A 21,188-nucleotide genomic window follows, 5' to 3' on the forward strand; every position below is an offset into this window, starting at 1 on the left:
TAGATGTAGAATAAGAGTTGTCTAGTAGCATCCAGTGCTGAATAAACGAATTTGCTGAAGTACATGCTGTGTAAACGTCATATCCCAGATTTTTTCTAGCTTCTAACCAACATCTACAGTTGTTATGTTAGTGTGGAACAAGAGTTGAATGAACGTTGTAAAAGCAAGTGTGGAATACTGGTCGCCTAAAGGCATCGAAGAGAATGCATGTCGAATAAGCGCTGTGCAAACGTATCAGCAGCACCGCTAAGAGAGGTGGAATAAGAGCCGCCTGAGGGCAACCAATAACATAAACAACACTTCGAAATTAATATTATATCCTCTTTATTACACATGTCAGGAAACAAATAAATTACTCAGCTTTTTACAATTTTAAAACAAAGCACTTCTCCCCTTAAAAACTATATTCGTACGATAATCATTGAGCGGACGCCTTATCATTACCGACAACAAACTGCACATCAAAAATATTTTGAAGAAACTTTCCGAAATCCTACCGCATACATTTCGTATAGCGGGAGAACTGGAAACGATACATGTCTCGATTTCGTACGTTTCGTCGATAGCTCCGTCAAAAATATACTTTACAATTCAAATCAAAAGAGCCGTGGGGAAGAAACACTTGGTCTTGGGACCAACGATTCCATTGCGGGATCATTGTATACTACACCTGCGAATCCAAATCGTTCACTACAAATCGCTGGGTAGTAGATTTACACAGCACCATCAAACACCTACAAAAAGTACGCCGATTTTCGACAATTTACACTCTGTTTAGTTATCGCTCTGAAAGTTATAACTAAAACAATTGTGGAATAGGTATGCAATGAGAGAAGAATTAATGCTGCGGAAACGTATCAGCAGCAATGCTAAGAGCAGGTGTGGAATACCGGTTGCTTAAAGGCAACCATGGGAATGCATGTCTAATAAACATTGTGCAAACGCAACAGCAGCTCGTCAGCAGCATTACTGAGAGCAAGTGTGAAATAAAAGTGGAATAAGCGTGGAATGAGCGTTGCGCAAACGTATCAGCCGCATTGTTGAGAGCAAGTGTGGTGAAAGAGTGGAATAAGAGTGGAATGAATGTAGCGCAAACGTTGCTAAGAGGAAGTCTGTAATAAGAGTCGAATAATTGTAGTACAAATACAAACGTATCAGCAGCAGCATTACTAAGAACAGGTGTGAAATAAAAGGTGCTTGATGGCAGCCAATAACACCAATAACTTGAATGACACCTTGAACTTTATACTTTATACTTCTTATATATATATTATTCCCACTTTATTTTTTTGATAGATTAATGGAAAAAAGTTTTATCCCAGAAATATTTTCTTCGCAAGTGGATTAATACAACAGTAAACTTATACTACCGACTCAATCGAGTTACTCGCAATGGATTCGCTAAACGAGATGAATCCAGTGGCGATGCCACTACTGCTGGTAGTGCCGCAATGGCATGGTCAGCTCCCGCCACCGGTGCGCGAAAACCCCACTCCTACTCGTGCCATCCGCTGCTGTGTTTTTTGATGAAAAACCTTAAATCCGACCCGATGACAATTAGATGTGCACAGACAGAGAGCGGGTTACAGCAGCAATAAGCTCCGAACTATCGGTGATGACGGAGTGACAAAAGTAATCCTCCTCTGCTGCACTAGCACGAACCACTCCTGCTGCAAACTAATCACAAATGAACAGCCGCAAACATTGTTCGCAGCTAGTACAAATAGTTTATAACTATTTAATATGTGCTGAATAAAGGTTTCCAGCGTAATTTTGTACAGCAGGTGCATAAGATGATTTAAGAAGCTACTCTTCAGCGCTTAAATATCTTTTAGCCGAGGTTTGTTCCACGCTTAACAAACTTAAAGTTGTAAATCTACATCGGCTAAAAACTCGGCGCCTGTCATATGTCAGATTATCTCAGATGCGTTCGTCGACGGCTTCCGAACGACATGATGTAAGTTCGAATCTGGATGAGCGAAAAAGTAAAATGGTGGGCTAGATGAATTTTGAGACAATCAATGATTTCCTACTAAGTCTCTCATTATAAATCATAATAATAATATGAATACAAAAATGGACATGAAAATAACGAAACCCACAAAATAAAATAAATACTTCCTACATATGTTTTTTTCTTTTTGCTTGTTTAAATGTTGAACTGCTGTGGAATAAACGTAGCTTCAGTGTCATCAGCATTAGTTTAATAAACATATCTATACGTACTGAATAAACGTTTTACTATGCGTTGCATAACAGTCATACAAACGCATCTTCCACGCTCATAACCAGCACTGTGCTGTTTAAATTCTCCAAAATCCACTGGATAAGCATTGAACAGAGGTGTTTAGACATACTTGAAAAGCAGCTATACAGCATATGCTGAATAAAAGCTGTCGGTTAAACGTTTAATAAGCAAAAATTGTTCTTTGGGTTGGTTTGATTTTTTTATTTAGTTTCGCCTGTGTATATGCGCCTGTGTTTTGAAAACATCGTAGTTTCGCTCTTTACTATCGCCTGTTTACAAAACGATTTGCAAATGAGCCTGTTACTTCATAACAACGAAAAGGGCTGAACTGCAAATTGTCTTTTGTTTTGATTAAACACTTGTATCGCTCATCACTAAAAACTTTATGTTAAATAATTCTATCGATTACTACAGAAGAAAGGAATCTTGTCATGGATACTATTAGTCTTTTTAAAGCTGATATGATGGTGTAATAAAACGATTTGTTTACATTTTGCTAGTTGCGCGCTCACTCCGGACATAATTAGCACCTCCGAACTCTCTCTCTCTCTCTCTCTCTCTCTCTCTCTCTCTCTCTCTCTCTCTCTCGCTCCATCTCCTCTCCTTCGCTATCCGCTCGTGGCAAAATATACTTACTTTACTTTACTTTAACTTTATTCGGAAGATCTCCATACGCCCTATTTACCAAAAGGGTCATCGACTCAAATGCAGTAATTTTCGGAGCATTACTCTGCTGAACTCTGCCAAAAAAATGCCGCATCCTGTTTCACAGACTGAGATTGTTCCAGAAATCTTTGTTGCCGAATACCAAAGCGGATTTCGACAGAGACGCTCCAAGACGGACCAAATGTTCTCTTTGTGACAGATCATAAATTCCGAGAATTTCAACTTGCAAACTCATAATTTTGTTTATAGACTTAAAGGTGGCGCACGATTCAGTCAAATTCAATGTGCTGTGGCGGATTATGTTTGAATATAGCAAACAAAGCTGATTAGGCTGATTTGTGTTACCCTTGATGGTTAAAAATCAAGCATTAAGAATAGCAGATGAGATGTCGGACTCGTTTGTGACGTTAAATGGTTTGAAGCAACATTACAGGCTATCGAATTTGCTGTTCAACATTGCAGTGGAACGTGCTATTCGAAGTGCAGGGGTGCACATTCTCCTCTGGTTCGCGAGATCACAATATCTCACCTGCTCCTAGGGTTCGCGGACGACATCGATATCATCGGTGTTATCGAATATGTCTATCTTGGTATCCCAAGGACCAATTTTTGCTTAATAATCCTTTGATCGGTAAGTTTTATTAAACACATGCTGCATAATTGCTGTAAAAGTATGTCTAAACACCTCTGTTCAACGCTGGTTTGGTTGGTTTTGGAGAATTCAAACCGCACAGTGCTGATTATATGAGTGGAAGATACGTTTGTGTGACTGTTATGCAACGTACAGTATAACGTGTTTTCGGTATGTATAGATATATTTATTAATCTTCTGTCAAAGATACTGAAGCTACGTTTAATCCACAGCAGTTCAAAGTTTAGACAAGCAAAATGAAAAAAGAAAACAAAAGTTTTATTGTTTCTGACCATGCGACTGTTGTTCCACACCTGCTCTTAGTGGTGCTGGTGATATTCCAAGTGAAATTTTTGTTGTATAATAGCTTATTAAGCTCTTGTTCCACGGAAATGAGCTGTACATTAGTTTATTAAGCTATTATACAACAAAAATATTACTTGGGTATGTTTGTACAATGTTTATTCGGCTTCCACTCTTATTCCACAGTGATGCTACTGATCAGTTTGTATTACATTCATTCGACGTGCGTTTCCTTGGTTGCCTTTAAACGGCCCTTATTTCACACTTGCGCTCAGTAATGTGAAAATGGTAACGCAAGAAGATCAAGGCATGCTGTGGCTGTGACTGTTATGCGGTTATTCTTATTTTTTCAAGCACAAATAAACGCATGTCAGTAACTCGGTCGTTTTGGAACTAATTTTAAATTACTTGTAATCAAATTACCTGTAGAAGTATTCAGTTATGTACATTCAAGTGAAATTATGAAGATTTTGAATATTTGTTTCCAAAATTGGCTCAATATTCAAGTAAATTTGTAGCGGTTTCAACAGCGTTTTTCGCAGTTGCACGTTTTTGCACGTGTAACTGACGTTGACGTCTATTTATGGGCGTTCACTCCACTCTTATTCACTTGTTTAGCAATGCTGTTTGAGTATAACCACAAACTGTGGTTTGTGGTATAACTTACAGAACAGTCAGTGAACAGATTGAAAATTTGTTATTAGAACGCCGGCTGCAGTTATCGAGAACAAACTATGGAACTGTGTTGTATGGCGGATAGCAGCTGTCAATAGGTACTCTACCCGTCATGAAGCATGCGCTTTGAAGGAGAGCAACCGCTGAGCTCTTGGCGCGGTTGAGTGTAAGCTCCTGCGATCAGTTCTTGGTATTAGAAGAAGTCTTATGGTGCAGGCGTAGAAAGCAAAGCAAAGCAAAGCCTAGGTGCTACATTCTGTTATCGAAACTTGACCTTCTGTTTTTATACGATAGACTTCGCAGCCAGCTGTTAGAGTGCAGGACAATTGCAGGGCCAGTTGCTACGATCCTATTGACTCTAACAGCTTCTCCCAGTCGAGATTCGAACATACCACGACTGGCTTATTAGATCAGCGTCATACCTCGAAGCAAACTGGGAGGTTGCAGGCGTATCAATCACGAAATAGGGTTTATTTTTAATTCCCGTCGTAGTAAGTAAAGACATTCTAAATTTCATCAGTTGTTGGATGGATTTAATGAATACTCCAAAAGCTCTTGTGCTGATTTGACTAAAACACACTTACCTTCCGATCCGTGAACTTTGAAATCACTGAAAAGCAATTATTAAAGCATATTATTGAAATTACGCTACCGACTTTATTTCTTAAATTCGTCGTACCGTTTTAAAATCCGTCCATCCAAATTTTTCATCATCCGAACTAAAAGTAACAACAATGTTTGTGAAATTAGCGCGCATGTATTTGTTCAGAACGGCATGACAAAATTTCTGCTGATCATGCAAGTTTTTCCGGCTGCAGAATAACGACAATGCGTTGTGTGAGTCATTTTCATTTTATGACTGACAGAAATTGAAACGATTAGTCGACATTTTCTCCTTCGTCGTGCGAAAAAACGTAGAAAATTCGGCGGATAGGAATTTTTTAATGAAAAAAAGCATTTAAATAGATCTTAGCTCACCTTGATTGATCGCGTATGATAGACAACAAACTAAAATATTAGGGAATAACTAGTTTTGCATTGTGTGTCATAAAAATGCAGATATTTTTAATAAATTGTGTTGGATAGGTCGAGTATAGGCAATTACGACGAAGCAGCAACATACCCTATACCAAGTATTCAAAGATTGTCAAGCAACTAAAACACGGCAGACTGCAGTGGACTGACCAGATAGGAAGGATGTTGGATGGGCGACCAGCGGGTGTTAGGGGCAATTAGGCAATAGAAGTCCAAGACGGACAAACGAGGAACCGGCATTGATTCAATAATCGGAATGTCGCCAAAAACTTAAAGTAAGTAAACTAGTAATTATTCGATGGTTTTAATTTCGGTTTCGGTGTTTTAATTTCTGGTGATTCAGTCCATAGACATTGCGCTCACCGTAAGTTGTCTTATTTTAGGAGTGTTCCAGAGGTTCCAGACGATTAATTATTGCAGCTATTTCAATAACTATTTTTACAAATGAAACTTGTTGAAACGCGATTGAAGGAAACCGTAAAATGTATAGAAATTTTCACTTTAACTTTAGTTGATAGCTTTTCTCTAGACAAAATTCAGAATCCCTTAAACAGCGCGTTATTTTACACTCTCAACCATACCAAATTTGAATTATTAAATATTATTAGACCAAAAATAATTTATCTTAGACACATTTTCAAGATTAGTTTTTGTACCAGTGTACCACTGCTTGCCGCGGATCGAACCGCATTCAAAAAGCATGAATGGCATTAACACCATGACTGATGAGCTCACACACTACTGCCCGTTTCGACTGTAGGTACACGTTTATTTACGTTTTTTTCTCTTTTTTCCTCTAAAATCCAGTCAAAACAATCTCTCACACTCACACACTGTACCGCGCGTTCGTGTGCTGTCGGCGCTGTCGGGCTTTCGCCGGTTCTCCGACTCCGCGAGCCGATTTTTGACAGTTCTCAGAACATGTGCTGTGCTGTTGGTAAAGCAATTTGTGCTTATTTTAAAATTTTCAAAATAATCGAAAGTTTTTGATATATTCCCCAATAAAAGAGTGTGCAAATAACGGAATAGTGTTTCTAGTTAATAGAGTTCCGGTTTCTACTTGTTATGTTTAAAAGTTATTGTTAATTTTCAATCGAAAAATCGTATAGTTTAGAGCGCAGTTATCCACGTGCAACTTTTGGGAAGCAAAACAACAGAAAATGACGATCGATCAAAATTTCGAGGTCAACCTGGACCCAACGAATCTGCAGTTCTCGGTGTTCAGTTCCGACGACATCAAACGGATCAGCGTGACGAAAATCGTAACGCCCCATTCGTTCGACATGTTGGGGCACCCGGTTCCGGGTGGATTGTACGATGCGGCAATGGGTCCATCCGGGGGTGGGGAAGTGTGCACCACTTGTGTCAAGGATATCAGCAAGTGCGAGGGTCACTTCGGGCATATCGAAATTTGTTTGCCGGTGTTCAATCCGTTTTTCGTTAAATCCGTGTACAATTTGTTGCGCATTTGCTGCACCAGTTGCTTTCGGTTGCAGCTGGCGGATACGATGAAGGGGCTGCTCGAGCTGCAGCTGCAGCTCGTTGATGCCGGGTATATTGTCGAAGCTGAAGAGATGGAAGTATACAAGCAGAAGGCGGCATTGAATCCGTCGAATTCGCCGCCGGAGGCGGTTGGTTACTATTCTGAGTTGCTGTTGAAAAGTGAGTATTGGTTGGTTGGTGATTGGTTGATTTTAACTAGGGAAGTGTTGGGTTTTTAGGCCCCTATAATAAGCTGGCAAATACGAAGAACTCCGAGGCAATACGGACTGCAATCGTGAATGCTACCTTGAAGGAGGCCATTAAAGTGAAATGCATTCACTGTAAAACACCACTGCAGAAGGTTCGTGTTTCGAACAAGCGGCTTGTGTTCAGTATGAACAAAGGGGATATGAAAGCGTTCTAGTAAGTATCAGTTTAATGTTTCAAAGGACCTAAGTTGGTTGTTAAAATGTATGTATTTTTATTGTAGTGAAAAGCAAGGCCAACAAAATGTTAATGATGCCAAAGTGAAAGCCACTAATCGGGTAATTTTTGCGGAAGAATGTCAGAAATATTTCCATCAATTGTATGAGAACGATGGTGCACTGTTGCGGTTGCTGTTTCCCATCCTGGCCAACGGGGCTCGGACGATGAAAAATCCTGTGGATTTGTTTTTTATGGATGTGATTCCGGTGCAGCCACCGGTCGTTCGTCCGGTGCGACGCGTAGATCGGACGGAGATTTTGGAACATCCGCAGACTTCCATTCTGCGGAACATTTTGATGGCTAATTCCACCCTGCGAGCGGTGTTGGTGCTAACTAAGGATATGGACGGGGTGGAGGAAAAGGCCTCTGCCAGCAACAGCAGCAGCGTTGAAGTTGAGATGAAGAGAGTTTACGATGCTGCGAAGGGCGACAGTGCTTACGAGAAAATGTACAATGCCTGGATTGAGCTGCAGGACTTTGTGGATCAGTCATTGGACGTCAATTTGGCTCAGGATAAGCGTAGAACTCGTGGCTGTGGATTGAAACAGATTATGGAGAAAAAAGAGGGTCTAGTGCGAATGCACATGATGGGAAAGAGGGTAAACTATGCAGCAAGAACGGTGATTACGCCCGATCCGAATATCGGTGTGGATGAGATAGGAATTCCGGTTACTTTTGCGAAAAAACTAACGTATCCAGTGCCGGTGACACCCTGGAACGTTGCTGAACTGCGAAAGATGGTGCTGAATGGTCCGGATGGCTATCCGGGGGCGAATACGATTGAAGATTCAAACGGGCAGGTTAGTAAAATATCCGCTGTTAATGTGACTCAGCGGGAATCGATAGCCAAAACTTTGCTGACGCCGCACAGCTCCAACCAGCAGGGGGCGAAGATCGTTCATCGCCACTTACTGAACGGGGATGTTCTCCTGCTGAACAGACAACCGACGCTGCATCGACCCAGTATCATGGCTCACAAAGCGAAGATCCTAAGTGGAGAGAAGATTTTCCGTCTGCATTATTCCAACTGCAAATCTTACAATGCCGATTTCGATGGAGACGAAATGAACGCTCACTTCCCACAGGATGAACTATCACGAAGCGAAGCGTACAACATTGTGGCCGTCCCGCATCAGTATCTCGTTCCGAAAGATGGAACTCCGCTGGGTGGTCTCATTCAGGATCACATAGTTTCCGCGGTAAAGTTGTTCATTCGGGGCAAATTCTTCAACCGAGACGACTATCAGCAGTTGGTGTTTCAAGCTTTGTCCCATCATCGAGGAAATATCGACTTGCTTCCACCGACGATTCTTAAGCCTGCCACGTTGTGGTCTGGAAAGCAAATCATTTCCACTATTATTAAGAACATAATCCCGAAGAAGATGCCACACATCAACATGATTGGAAGCGCAAAATTGGGCAATAAACACTGGCAGACGGAACAGCCGCGGGAGTGGGCAGCCGGTGGATCGCCTTTCGCCGGGAATGAAATGTCCGAAACGGAAGTTTTCATCCGCAGTGGAGAGCTGCTGGTTGGAATTCTCGATAAGAACCATTTCGGAGCAACGCCCTACGGGTTGATTCACTGCATGTACGAACTGTACGGGGGAAATTGCTCCTCTCTACTGTTGTCTTCCCTATCGCGGCTGTTCACCTACTATCTTCAATGGGAGGGCTTCACCTTGGGTGTCAAAGATATTCTCGTTCATAAACGAGCGGATAAAAAAAGATCCAAACTGGTTAAAGCGTGTCGAACGATTGGTCATGCCACGGCCGCCTCGGCGTTAGATCTTCCACCGGATGTTTCCGCACTGGAGTTAAACAGCAAAATGACCGAAGCATACGCTCGTAATCCAAAGTTTCGAGCGATTCTCGATCGAAAGTTTAAAACCGCTTTGGACACTTACACCAATCAGATCAACGAAGCGTGCCTGCCAACTGGTTTAATCAGCCAATTCCCCGACAACAACCTCCAACTGATGGTTCAATCTGGAGCGAAAGGTTCAACGGTTAACACCATGCAGATCTCCTGTCTGCTAGGACAAATCGAACTGGAAGGAAAACGCCCTCCGCTGATGATTTCCGGAAAGTCCCTCCCAAGTTTCGCCAGTTTCGAGACCTCACCGAAATCCGGTGGCTTCATTGATGGTCGCTTTATGACCGGCATTCAACCGCAGGACTTCTTTTTCCACTGTATGGCTGGACGGGAAGGTCTAATCGATACGGCCGTCAAAACCAGCCGTTCCGGCTATCTTCAGCGCTGCTTGGTGAAACACCTGGAAGGCCTCAACGTTAACTACGACATGACCGTTCGAGACAGTGACAACAGCGTGGTTCAGTTCATGTACGGCGAAGACGGTATGGACATCTCCAAGGCACAATTCATAGAAAATCCGAAGCAGCTCCGCTTCTTGGATCTCAATCGCGACGCGATTGTACGACCGGAGGTCGTCAAAAAACTCACCAACAGCGACGAGCTGAACGAACAAATCAAAGCTCACGTTAAAAAAATGAAATCCTGGTGCAAGAAGAATGGTTCCAAAACACAGAAACGGCGTGCATCCGCTTTCAGCAAGTTCTCATCCGACGTTAGCGAAGAAATCCGTGCGGAAATGTCCAACCCCGATCAGCTGAAGCTGAAAACCGGTCGACCTCGACTGGCGGAAAAGCTCATCAAAAAGTGGACCAAAACCACTGCAGAGCAGAAAAATCAATACACGCGTAAGTACGCCCCCTGTCCGGATCCGACGTTTAGCCTGTTTCGACCGGACAGTTGCTTCGGTGCCCTGACTGAACATTTGGAAGACCTAGTCAAAACCTACGCGAAATCGCACCAACCCATTCACGATATGAGCGAGTTGATGCGAATCAAGAACAGCCAAGCGCTGGTGGATCCCGGCGAGCCGGTCGGTGTGCTGGCGGCGCAGTCCATAGGGGAACCTTCGACCCAGATGACGTTGAATACGTTCCATTTTGCTGGGCGAGGGGAGATGAATGTAACGTTGGGTATTCCTCGGTTGCGGGAGATTTTGATGCTGGCTTCGCAGCATATTAAAACACCTTCGATGGAGATACCGTTTAGGCCGCATCGTAGCGCTAAAAAACTGGAAGCCGTGGCCGAGAGGATGCGGAAGATGTTGAATCGAGTCACGGTGGCGGATGTGCTGGAAGGTAAGTTTAAAATTATTTATCGTTAGTTATCAAATTTTCACCGCAATAATTAGTGAAGTGTGCACGACTATCTCAGAAATTAGCAAGACTCTTTCTCGTCATGATAAATCTGAAGCAGACAATGAGAGAGGTCGGAAGTGCCTGTACAGTTTCGCCGTCCCGTGAGTCCCTAAACGAGTTAGATTAAAAACTTCTCAATTCGGTGGTTCGATTACAATAGATCGAGGAAGGCACAATTTGTGTCTATCAATAACCCAACCCACCAGATGGTGCAGTTTGAAAGATACGTCACTCGCTTAATAAGGGGGTTGTGCAGTCTCCTTTTCTCATTAGTACCAGCGAGCCACATGTCCTGGCGGGTGTTGTGGGTTCGAATCCGGTTATAATCTCAGATTATAGCTTGGTTCGACCCATGCACCTTCCAGCATTGGCAAAGGGTAGGAGTCACAACGATTACTTGTTAAGGGCAGCTACTAATTACTAATTTCTCTTTCACTCTAAATTTCACTACTTCTACCGTCCCTTCGTCAATTGTAAAAGAATTACCGTTTCAATCACACAATCTTTTGGCTGATCTATCCAACTAGGGTTCTGTTGTGTCATGATTGATTGAAAGACTGTTCAACTAACGAATCTAATGTATTTACGTCTATTACTCAACTGACAAACCAAGAATGAAAAATTGTTACTTGTTTGCTAGCCTAGATTGCTCTGATCGAATATCTCCCCTCTACAATTCATCCAGTAGGATTAAAACCGGGCAGGTAACTGGATAAATCGTCTTTCACGTTCAGAAGTTTCAGACTTTGCGTCGGAATTTTCCTGAGCCAGTGGCTGATTCCCAACAGCAGTAGTATCTTGAGCTTCTATGTTCCCTAATAACTCGTCGAGCTCAGCTTCGAAAGGGCTTACCGTCTCATCTGGTTCCGATTCCAAAACTGGTTCCACTTGAACTGGATCTGGAACATTCGTGTTCAAAGTAGCATTTGGCACTAAACGATCCGATAGGCCGAAATTATCACAAAATATCGATAGCGGTGTCGAGTCCGTAGGATGATTAGCTTTAACTGAAAGCCGGGTCTTCAATTGGTTCGCATGTGGGAAACCATTTGATTGCGGATAGTAAGGTGCGATGCGAATGTGTTGGATGCCCAGGCGTATGCAAAAATGTTGAAACTCGTACCCAGAAAATTGTGTACCGTTGTCTGAAACGATTACCTTAGGAATTCCAAATGTAGTGAATGCTTGGTTTAGGAATTTGATTGTAGTTTTTGCCGTTATCGATCGTGTTGTGTATACCTCAGGCCATTTGCTGAACGGGTCAACAATAGTTAAAAAATAAACACCGTCTATAGGACCAGCGTAATCGATGTGGATTCTGTACCCTGGTTGACTTGGTGAAGGCCATGATTCTAGAGTTGCTTACGTGCAACACGGAGTGCAGCGTTTAACGAATTCCTCAATATCGCCATCAATTCCAGACAAAACTATGTACAATTGCTTTCATTCGTATCATTCCGGGATGACCTCAATGAAACTGTCGTAGAATTTGCCATCGACACTTGTCTAGAACTACTACCCTGTTATGGAACATTACACAACCGTCGATCAAACTAAGTGCTTCACGTCTATTGTAGTAAAGTTGAACTTCAGCTAAAAGACTTTTGGAGCATGCAGGCCAACCGTCCCGGATGTGTTTTGCAACTGCTTGTAGTACAGCATTTGTTGATGTAACCTTCCGGAGTGCTGCAAAAGAGACAGGAACTTTTTCTGCTGCATCAGAAAGAATGCTTGAGAGATCCTCTTCTAGAGTAAGTGCCGCAATCACATATTCTTCCTCTGGTTGTTTAGTTCGATCAATCAATCTGGATAACAGGTCTTCACATTCGAACTCATTCGTTGAAACATGATGGATTTCAAAGTCGTAGTTCAGCATTGTGAGTGGCCAGCGTTGCAACCTGTTTGCAGTGTGTAGTGGAATGCCCTTCTTGGAACCAAAAATGGACAGTAACGGCTTGTGATCAGTCAGCAATGTGAAGTGACGTCCAAGCAAATATTTATGGAACTTTGTTACTGCATAAACCAACGCAAGTGCCTCCTTTTCAGGTTGTCCATAGTTACGTTCTGCCGGTGCAAGCGTTCTTGAAGCATATTGTACAGCTTTCATTTTGCCATGCCATTTGGAAACTGGTGAAAGATGACTGTCCCAATTCTAGTGTTTGATGCATCTGCAGCCACAAAAATGGGTTACTTCGGGTCGTAGTGCGTTAGTAGTAACTTTGATTGAAGCAATTGTCCATTGGATGACGCAGTTTATGTAAGTTACGTACGAATCTTCCGTAAAAGTTGACGGCGCCCAGAAACGAATGCAATTCGGTGATATTGGTTAAAGGTGGAATTGCAACAATACTCTTCACTTTCTCAGGATCTGGATGGATGCCTTGATTATCCCAAGTAACGAAGTTGTGGTTGGAAAAACCTACACTATTCAACTTTAACATAAAACCCATACTTCTCGAGTCGTTGAAAAAGCAGATTGAGTGATACTGCATGCGACTTCATATCCTTCCCAAACACGAGGACGTTGTCGAAGAAAGTGCGAACTCCTGGTATGCCCGCGATGCTGACTTCACGCCTGGAGCAAGGCGATTGAATCGGAACAAACCACGATGCGTATTGATGGTGAGAAGCGTTTTTGATTCTTCATCAACTTCAAGTTGTAGATATGCGTCTGAGATATCAATGATGCTGAAAACGGTGCTGCCATTAAGCTGGGCGAATATTTCCTCTGGAGTAGGAAGCAGATAATGATTAGCTTCCAGTGCTTCGTTGAGGCCAGTTGAATAATCCGCGCAGATGCGAACTTTTCTGTTAGGTTTGCGCACTGCCACGATAGGAGCGGCCCACTCGGAGAAGTCGACTGGTTCAATGATGCCCAGCGTTTGCAATCGCGTTAGCTCGGCATCAACTAATGATATCGTATGGAAAGGAACAGGTCGTTTTGGACAGAAAATCGGTTTGAAATTTGATTTTAGAAAAAGCCTTAGCGTCATTTTCTTGCAGTGTCCAAGTGAGTCTTTGAAAACGTCTGCATGCTTCGCTCGGAATTCAAGAATTTGTTGATCACTTTTCACTTGTACTTGATTGCAGATGTAGTCGATGGGAACTGACCATAGTCAAAACATTTCTATCCAATCAATGTCCAGAAGGTTGAGGTTTGGAGTCGTTGTGACGAAACATCTTCCTTGATAGGTTTTACCGTTGATCTGGATTTCGCACTGAAACTCGCCAATTAGTTTAAGTGTTAATATTTTTTTGAAGCGATGGTTTTTACAATTGATGGAGGGACGGTAGGGGAAAGTAATGAAAATTTTGTTGGGAAAGGAGGGGAAAGAGTGCAAAGGAAGGGGGGGGGGGTAATAGGTAGCTACGCTTAACAAGTTGTCGTTGTGACTCCTATCTTTTGTCCAATGCTGCAAGGTGCATGGGTCGAAACAAGCTATAATCAGAGATTATAACCGGTTTTGAACCCACAACACCTGCCAGGGCGTGTGACTCGCTGGTACCCGTGTACCTTTGAACCATAGAGGCGCTGGACTAGCTTAAGTGGCTGACCTGATGCGTTAACTGCTTCAATCGTCGGATTATTGATTGCAGGTTTACCCAAATTGTTCCAGGTCTGCTTCGACATTACCGTGTTATCGCTTGCTGTATCGAGCTGAAGTTTAGTTTTTACATCGTTGATGTTGATCGGTATAAACTTCCGCTTGCTGGATTGGTGAGCGATTTGATTCACAGCAAAAAATCCTCTTGATTTGGCTTTCTTCCCCTTTTTCCTGTATTGCTTTTTCCCTCTTGTTCTGGCTTAGAGTTGCTAGTTGACTTGGAAATGCCAACAAGGTGTGCGTGGAGATTTACCAGCCGTTGAATGATTCTTCGAAGTGTCTTGATCACGAACTGCGTACACCGTTTGCTTCGAGCTTGATGGTTGCTCGATTAATATGGTATCCGCTTTGAGATTGACCAGCCATTGGTAGTCCTTGATAAGGTTTTCAAGTTTTACTGGTGTTTCAGCTGACTCGGCTTCTATGCGGAAAAGTAGTCTACCGCGTATGTCTGCATAGCGCGACGCTTTAAGACCACAAACGAAAATCAGACATTGGTCTATCGTAAGTTTTTCAAATTCGAAAGCTGCACAGGCGTAATTCACTCCGTAGCTGATGATGTCGTCTGCTTCGGACTTCCATAGTTGTAAACACTGGTAACGTTTGTTGAACACAGTTGTCTGGGTGCCGAAAATTTTCTTCAACGTTGCTATGGTAACGTCAAAACTTTTCATGTCTGGCTCTTCCGGAAGGATGAAATTTGGTGTACCGGCTGTGCAAAGGCGTGTCCAATTTTCGTAACAGGAGTCGTACCTTTGCCGGCTCATCCAATTTCGCAGCATCATGTCGAAAAGCTCTTTGTAACGATTGTACCACCGGTCAAAAGTGATTCCGTTGTCGGGATCGAACCAATGTTCGGTAATGTTGCTTGCGAGATTTTCGAGAATTTGTTCGGTATTAATTCGTGCTGGAGCTCGCTCCGCCAATTTTTGCAGTAACTCCCTTATCCGCAGGATCGCTTCCTGAATTTCAGCCATTCTTCCGGAATTTTGCAGACTTTATCCTCGTCGCCAGTTTGTTGTGTCTTGATTGATTGAAAGACTGTTCAACTAACGAATCTAATGTATTTACGTCTATTACTATTAACTGGCAAACCAAGAATGAAAAACTGTTACTTGTTTGCTAGCCTAGATTGCTATGATCTAACAGGTTCCATTGAGCTGAGGATGGACACTGTGCTAGAGTTTTGCTGCCCCAGAAAATTGCTCCTGCATAGAGAAAGACAAAACCGGTTGTAGACCGATAGCAGCTTAGTCCCTTTCGCTGATTTGAGATAACGGAGCAGAAATAACTACGTAAAACTTGCAAGTATTTTTTTTTGTTAGATTATAGTCACTTCAACAGCTTGGGTCATTTGTGACTTCTGCGAGGTTAGGATTTGAACCCGGGTCCTCGGCGTGAATGCTAACCACTACACTACACCGGGACTGGCCCCTTTGCAGTATTTTTGTCAATGTAGTGAAGGGGCCTTAGGGGCCCCCTCGATAAAATAACAACTGCGAAGGGAACCGGATCGAAATGATAAAACGCTTATTTACCTTAGCCGGCCGGTGGTCAAGTCAAAGAACCTCCGTATATTTTTCGTACATTCATTTTGTTACTTAAGTCTAATGAGAGGAAAACCCTCTCCTATCCTTAATTTCTCTCTATGACACTAATGTCAACCTTCTCTAACGTGTATTATTTATCGCGCCGCGTCTGAGTGCCATCGCCCTTCACTTTCAAGGTGTTCATCCGGTCGCGACGAAAGAGAACCCTGATAAATAATTTGAGTCAGGTGAGAAGTCTCTTGGCCTAACTCTCACGCTGTGCAATGCAACTCTTAGATGTCCATTCCTAGTTATTTGGTTGCGATTTCGTAACAGCGTGTTTAAATTTCGTCAGTCACAAAGGTGCGCTAAATCAGCACTTTGATGGCTTGTGTTTGATTTCTGTTTCCAAAACGCGAAAGGCTTGCGTTTCTTGGGAATGTTGTTCAAATTAAATTAAGTAAATTGAACCGGGCGTTGACCACCATACTTTTGGTTCAACACCACTTGATGGCGTGATATGAAAATATTATGGAATGTGATTGAATATGGCCTGATTTGATCCAGGATTTCGTCCTTCGGATTCAGGCAGGATTAGTATAAGGGAGAGTAGCGGGGAGGGTCGCTACAGTAATTCTCTAGGTAAATACTGCATATCCTATTCAGGACTTAGGAAGAAACCTGGCTCCCCGAAATCGGTAATGTCGAACTTCACATTTATTACATTGGGTACCTGGAGGATCTAGGAAGAATCCTGACAGGGTACTAGTATGTTATCAACATAAACGAGCTTATAGACCCTTAGTCAACCGACGATCTTGGTATAGAGACACTGGTTCCTAGCTGATTTTTTAAGATCATAGATGCTTCGACGAGGCCGCTCTTTACCATTTTTTCATGTATATTTCATGTTTCATGTATACCTCCTAGGTAAAATCCCATGAATAAATGCGGTCTTGACATCTACCCGTCAAAGAATCAGATTTCGTTGAGATGTTACTGCTAACAAAGTTCGGAAGATGGTTTGCTTGATAACGGGAACAAAGGTCTCCTCGAAATCCTCCCCGTACTTCAGCGTATACTCCTTGGCTGGCTACTAGGTAAGCTTTATTCTTGCGATCGGGTGGAAGTTCGGTTAACCTTCGCATTTCGATCATGGGACTCCAGATCTTCCTTCACCGCAACTCGCATCGGACAACGTCACTTCCAAGCTTTGTGATCAGCCAACAAGAAGGAATCCCCTGTTAATCCGCGATGATTGACGAAGAAATTCTTGTTCTCGGCAGAACTGTCATCCTTTGGCTATCATCCTTTGGCTCCATGGCTTGTTTTTCTAATTTCCCGACTACCGGTTCGCTGATAATGTTTTCAACGAAGTTGCAAAGTAGCGATTTCTCCTAGAAGATTCCAGTACCAGATTTTAGCTTCCCGCGAGTACCACTAGCTAGAACCAGTAACTTTGTGTTCCTTTTGAGGGTCATATGGTTTGTTGTAACTTGTACGCTCTAAAAACGATATGCCTTCCTTCTGCCTTCTTTCGTCCGATACGTAAACATACCTAGGTACTCTTTTCAGTGCTGAACACTTGTTTCTTTCCCAAACAGCGTTCATATGGTGTAGCTTCGATCGCAGCAATCGGCTGCAAGTTTTGCAAAAAATTAGTAGTTGACATCTCTTCGCCCTTTGTTTATCAAGAACAGCTTCCATCAGAAGACATTGCATCATTTCTGACAATTTTTTCGCTCAGCTGTTCGGGGTTGTCTACAACGGCCAAGAATCTCTGCAACTCATCGCCGTAGTACTCTCCGGCTTTATCCGAGCAGATCACTTTCGGCAGTGGGCAGTATAATCGACCACCATCGTCATCAAGAAATGGATTCCCCTCGGCGTCATAACCTTCAAACGTCCACATAAGTCCACCAGGTTCAGCATGAAGCAGAACTAACCCGTACCTTAGGATTTGGCAACCGATTTTCTTAAACAAGACAGATCATCCTTTATCGGCCAGTCGTCAGCAGCCTAGAGCAATCGTCTCGATTCGATCTTGAGCCAGTCGCAGAAGTCGCAAAACACTGTCGACCTGGTCGAGCCATCTTGCACGTTGAGCCCATCTGTTCCTGGTGCCGGTGGGATTGTTGAAGAGAACTGTTTTCGTCGCACTATCGTCCGGCATATGTACGACCTTTCCGGTTCATCGTAGCCTACCGAATTTCGCTAGATTTATGATGGTGCCTGTAGCTCGTGATTCGTATGCTTCCGCCACTGTCCGTTTCCAGTTTGCACTTCGCAAATATCGTCCGTAGTACCTTCCGTTCGAATACGGCGCGTATGTCCTCCGTTAGCAGCGTCATGGCTTCAAGTCCATAAAGAATTACTGGTCTAATAAGGGGTTTGTGCTCTGTACTTTGCACGACGGAGTATGCTTTATCGTAGCGTTTTACGAAGGGCAAAGTAGACCCGATTTCCCGCTGAATTTCCTTACTAGTGTTGTCCACGGTCACCAGCGATCCCAAACACGAACTCATCTACCACTTCTACTTCGTCGCCGTCAGCGATTACCGTCCGTAGCAGGCTCGCGTTTGTTTCCTGTGAGCCTTTTCAAGCCTAGAAGTTGGCTTCCCCTTGGTGAAAATCGTGCCCTTCGTTTCGATGTCCGCCTGTCGGACCACCTGCTCAAGATAGATATTGAACAGCATGCAGGGAAAACCGTCCTCTTGTCTCAACCTTCGCAGCGTCTTGAAGGGACTCGAGTGTGTTCCCAAAATGCGCACGGAACACATCACGCGATCCAATCCGTTGTTGCGTTGGTTCCGTTCATATCTCCGATCCGATCGCCACTTCAAGGTGAACATTAAGGGCAGTCTCTCAGGATCGTTCACTGCTCATTCTGGAATACCACAAGGCAGCCATCTCGGTCCTTCAATATTCCTTACCTACTTCAATGACGTCAACTACCTGCTTAAAGGCCCGCGAGTCTTGTTTGCTGGCGACCTCACGTTGTACTCAAAAGTTAAAAATCTATCCGACGCCGGTCCTTCAGAAGGAACTATCGACCTTTGCCAAATGGTGTGTCGACAACGGCATGCTGCTAAACCCCAACAATTTCTAAAAAGTTGAGCCCGTTCGCCTTTGATTACAGGATGTCAAATACGCTATTACGTCGCGAAAACTGCGTCAAGGATCTGGGGTACCTGGGTTGTCATTTATATGGGCGCGAGGAAGAGATGCCAGTCTTCTTGATGGAATGTTTTTGCCTAAGGTCCCTATTTAACTGATGAGGCTGCCATCTTTGACGTAGATGTAGTCAATAGGCCGTATGAATAAAAGAGTTAGAGCAAACTTTCTAATAAAATTTACACGGAAAAGCAAAGCAAACTGTTTTATTCATACGGCCTAATAGTGTTCAATAACAATCGCAATTCAGTGATTTTAGTGCGCAAACCTCTCACGTTCTGATAATAAATCAAGATCAAATGAGCGATTGTTTCCTCTACTGACAGAATGGGACTATATTGGAGGGGTATCAAGGATTGGATGTAGTGAGTGTTTGCCTGCAGTAACCCTTTGAAGGATTCTTTCAATACGATCTGCCCTGGAGTACCACGGTTGCCCTGCAATTGTGGGTCACTATAACACTACCAAATCGTGCTTTATTTCTGTGCGCTTTCTATTGCTAACATGATCGGTTCTGGGCTGGTTAGTGTGATGCCAATCAGAATATTTGTTGTAGAATTAGATTAGATTAGATTGGCCTCATTTCCTCATAAACAGGTACGATTATTATCATTTTCTCCGACAGATGTTCAAGTGAAAACTCGCCTGGTTCTTCGACCCACACGAGGCATGCAGCATGTGGTGCGATTTAACTTCCTGCCGGAGGACGCCTACTCACATGACTACCGAGTAAATCCGAAGGAAATCCTACATTACATGTCGAAACACTTTTTCAAGCACATGTTCCAACTGATCTTCCGAACGGCTAAATCTAAGAATGTTTTGTAAGTATTGTTAGCGTTGTTTTCAACCAAATCGGGTTCTAGTTTTCACCATTTCAGAATCGAAATGGCACAAGAATCCAACGCCAAGGAAAATGTGGTTTCGAACGAAGCTGATGATTTGGCTGACGCTCGCGAACCGGACATGTCTCGGCTGGAGGAGGACGATGGCGATGCCGTTAGCTCGGATGAGGATGCGGGCAAAAACGAAGGTGATGATGATGCTACCGAGGCAAGGCTGAAGAACAAGAAAAGCGATGAGATCGGTTACGATACGGAGGAAGAGGACAAAAGCGACGATGAGGATGAGTTGCAAACTTCCGCGGAAGATAAACCGGAAGGTGTTGAAGGAGCGGAGAAGGCTGCAAATGAGAATGAGGACGAGATGATCAATGAAGAAGCTTTGGAAGTGTCTGATACCAAGCTGGAAGAGGAGAACGAGAAGGTGATGGTACTGAAACAAAATGATATGATTAGTGACTACGTGTACGACAAGAAACACCACCGCTGGTGTGTCGTAACGTTCCATATGCCGATGAAGTATAAGGATATTGACTTTACTAAAATTTTACGGGAAATCGCTGAAAAGAGTGTGGTTTGGGAGGTATTTAACCGAATACGAAAATCGTTAACATTTTATTTTTACGCCAATCTTATTTTTTTAATAGATCCCACATATCAGACGAGCCATCACGTACGTTCAGAATGACCAACAGTACCTCAAAACGGACGGAATAAACATTTCCGCCATGACGAAGTATAATAAAATTCTGGATCTCAATCGTCTCTACTCGAACGACATTTACGCCGTTGCACAGCGGTACGGAATCGAAGCCGCTGCAAGGGTCATCGTCAAGGAGGTTCAAAATGTGTTTAAAGTTTACGGTATCACAATCAATCCGAGACACTTGCTACTGGTGGCGGACTATATGACGGCCGATGGGACGTTCAAGTCGATGAGCCGCAAGGGAATGGAGAGTAACGTTTCTCCGTTGCAGCAGATTTCGTTCGAATCGTCTATCCAATTTTTGCGTGCAGCTGCGCTGAAGGGTAACAATGACCATTTGGATTCACCTTCCTCCCGTCTGATGTTGGGACAGCTTTGTAAAAGTGGAACCGGTTCCTTTGGAGTATACAGTGAGGTTAAAATATAATAATATGTATAACATAACAATATAATTGCTTCTGAAAAATACAGAAAAAATCGTGTGTCTGTTTAATTTTTTAAATCCTTCATTTTTGCATGCGCCGCAGAACTTTTCCCAAGTATTTCTTCAAATCCCACAAATCAAAACAAACAGC

At 43.1% G+C, this 21,188-nt stretch overlaps 1 protein-coding gene across 1 annotated transcript; it reads left to right on the top strand.

Moving 5' to 3' along the window:
• The first annotated feature begins 6,498 nt into the window (after positions 1-6,498).
• LOC128738331 (DNA-directed RNA polymerase I subunit RPA1) lies at positions 6,499-21,040 on the top strand. The gene is made up of 6 exons (XM_053833380.1): positions 6,499-7,220; positions 7,280-7,463; positions 7,531-10,697; positions 19,691-19,889; positions 19,947-20,490; positions 20,555-21,040. The coding sequence occupies exons 1-6, from the start codon at positions 6,719-6,721 to the stop codon at positions 21,038-21,040; spliced, it is 5,082 nt and encodes a 1,693-aa protein (XP_053689355.1). The 5' UTR covers positions 6,499-6,718.
• Positions 21,041-21,188: the final 148 nt, after the last annotated feature.

This window comes from Sabethes cyaneus, chromosome 2, assembly GCF_943734655.1.
Source record: "Sabethes cyaneus chromosome 2, idSabCyanKW18_F2, whole genome shotgun sequence".
In the NCBI taxonomy this organism is placed as follows: domain Eukaryota; kingdom Metazoa; phylum Arthropoda; class Insecta; order Diptera; family Culicidae; genus Sabethes; species Sabethes cyaneus.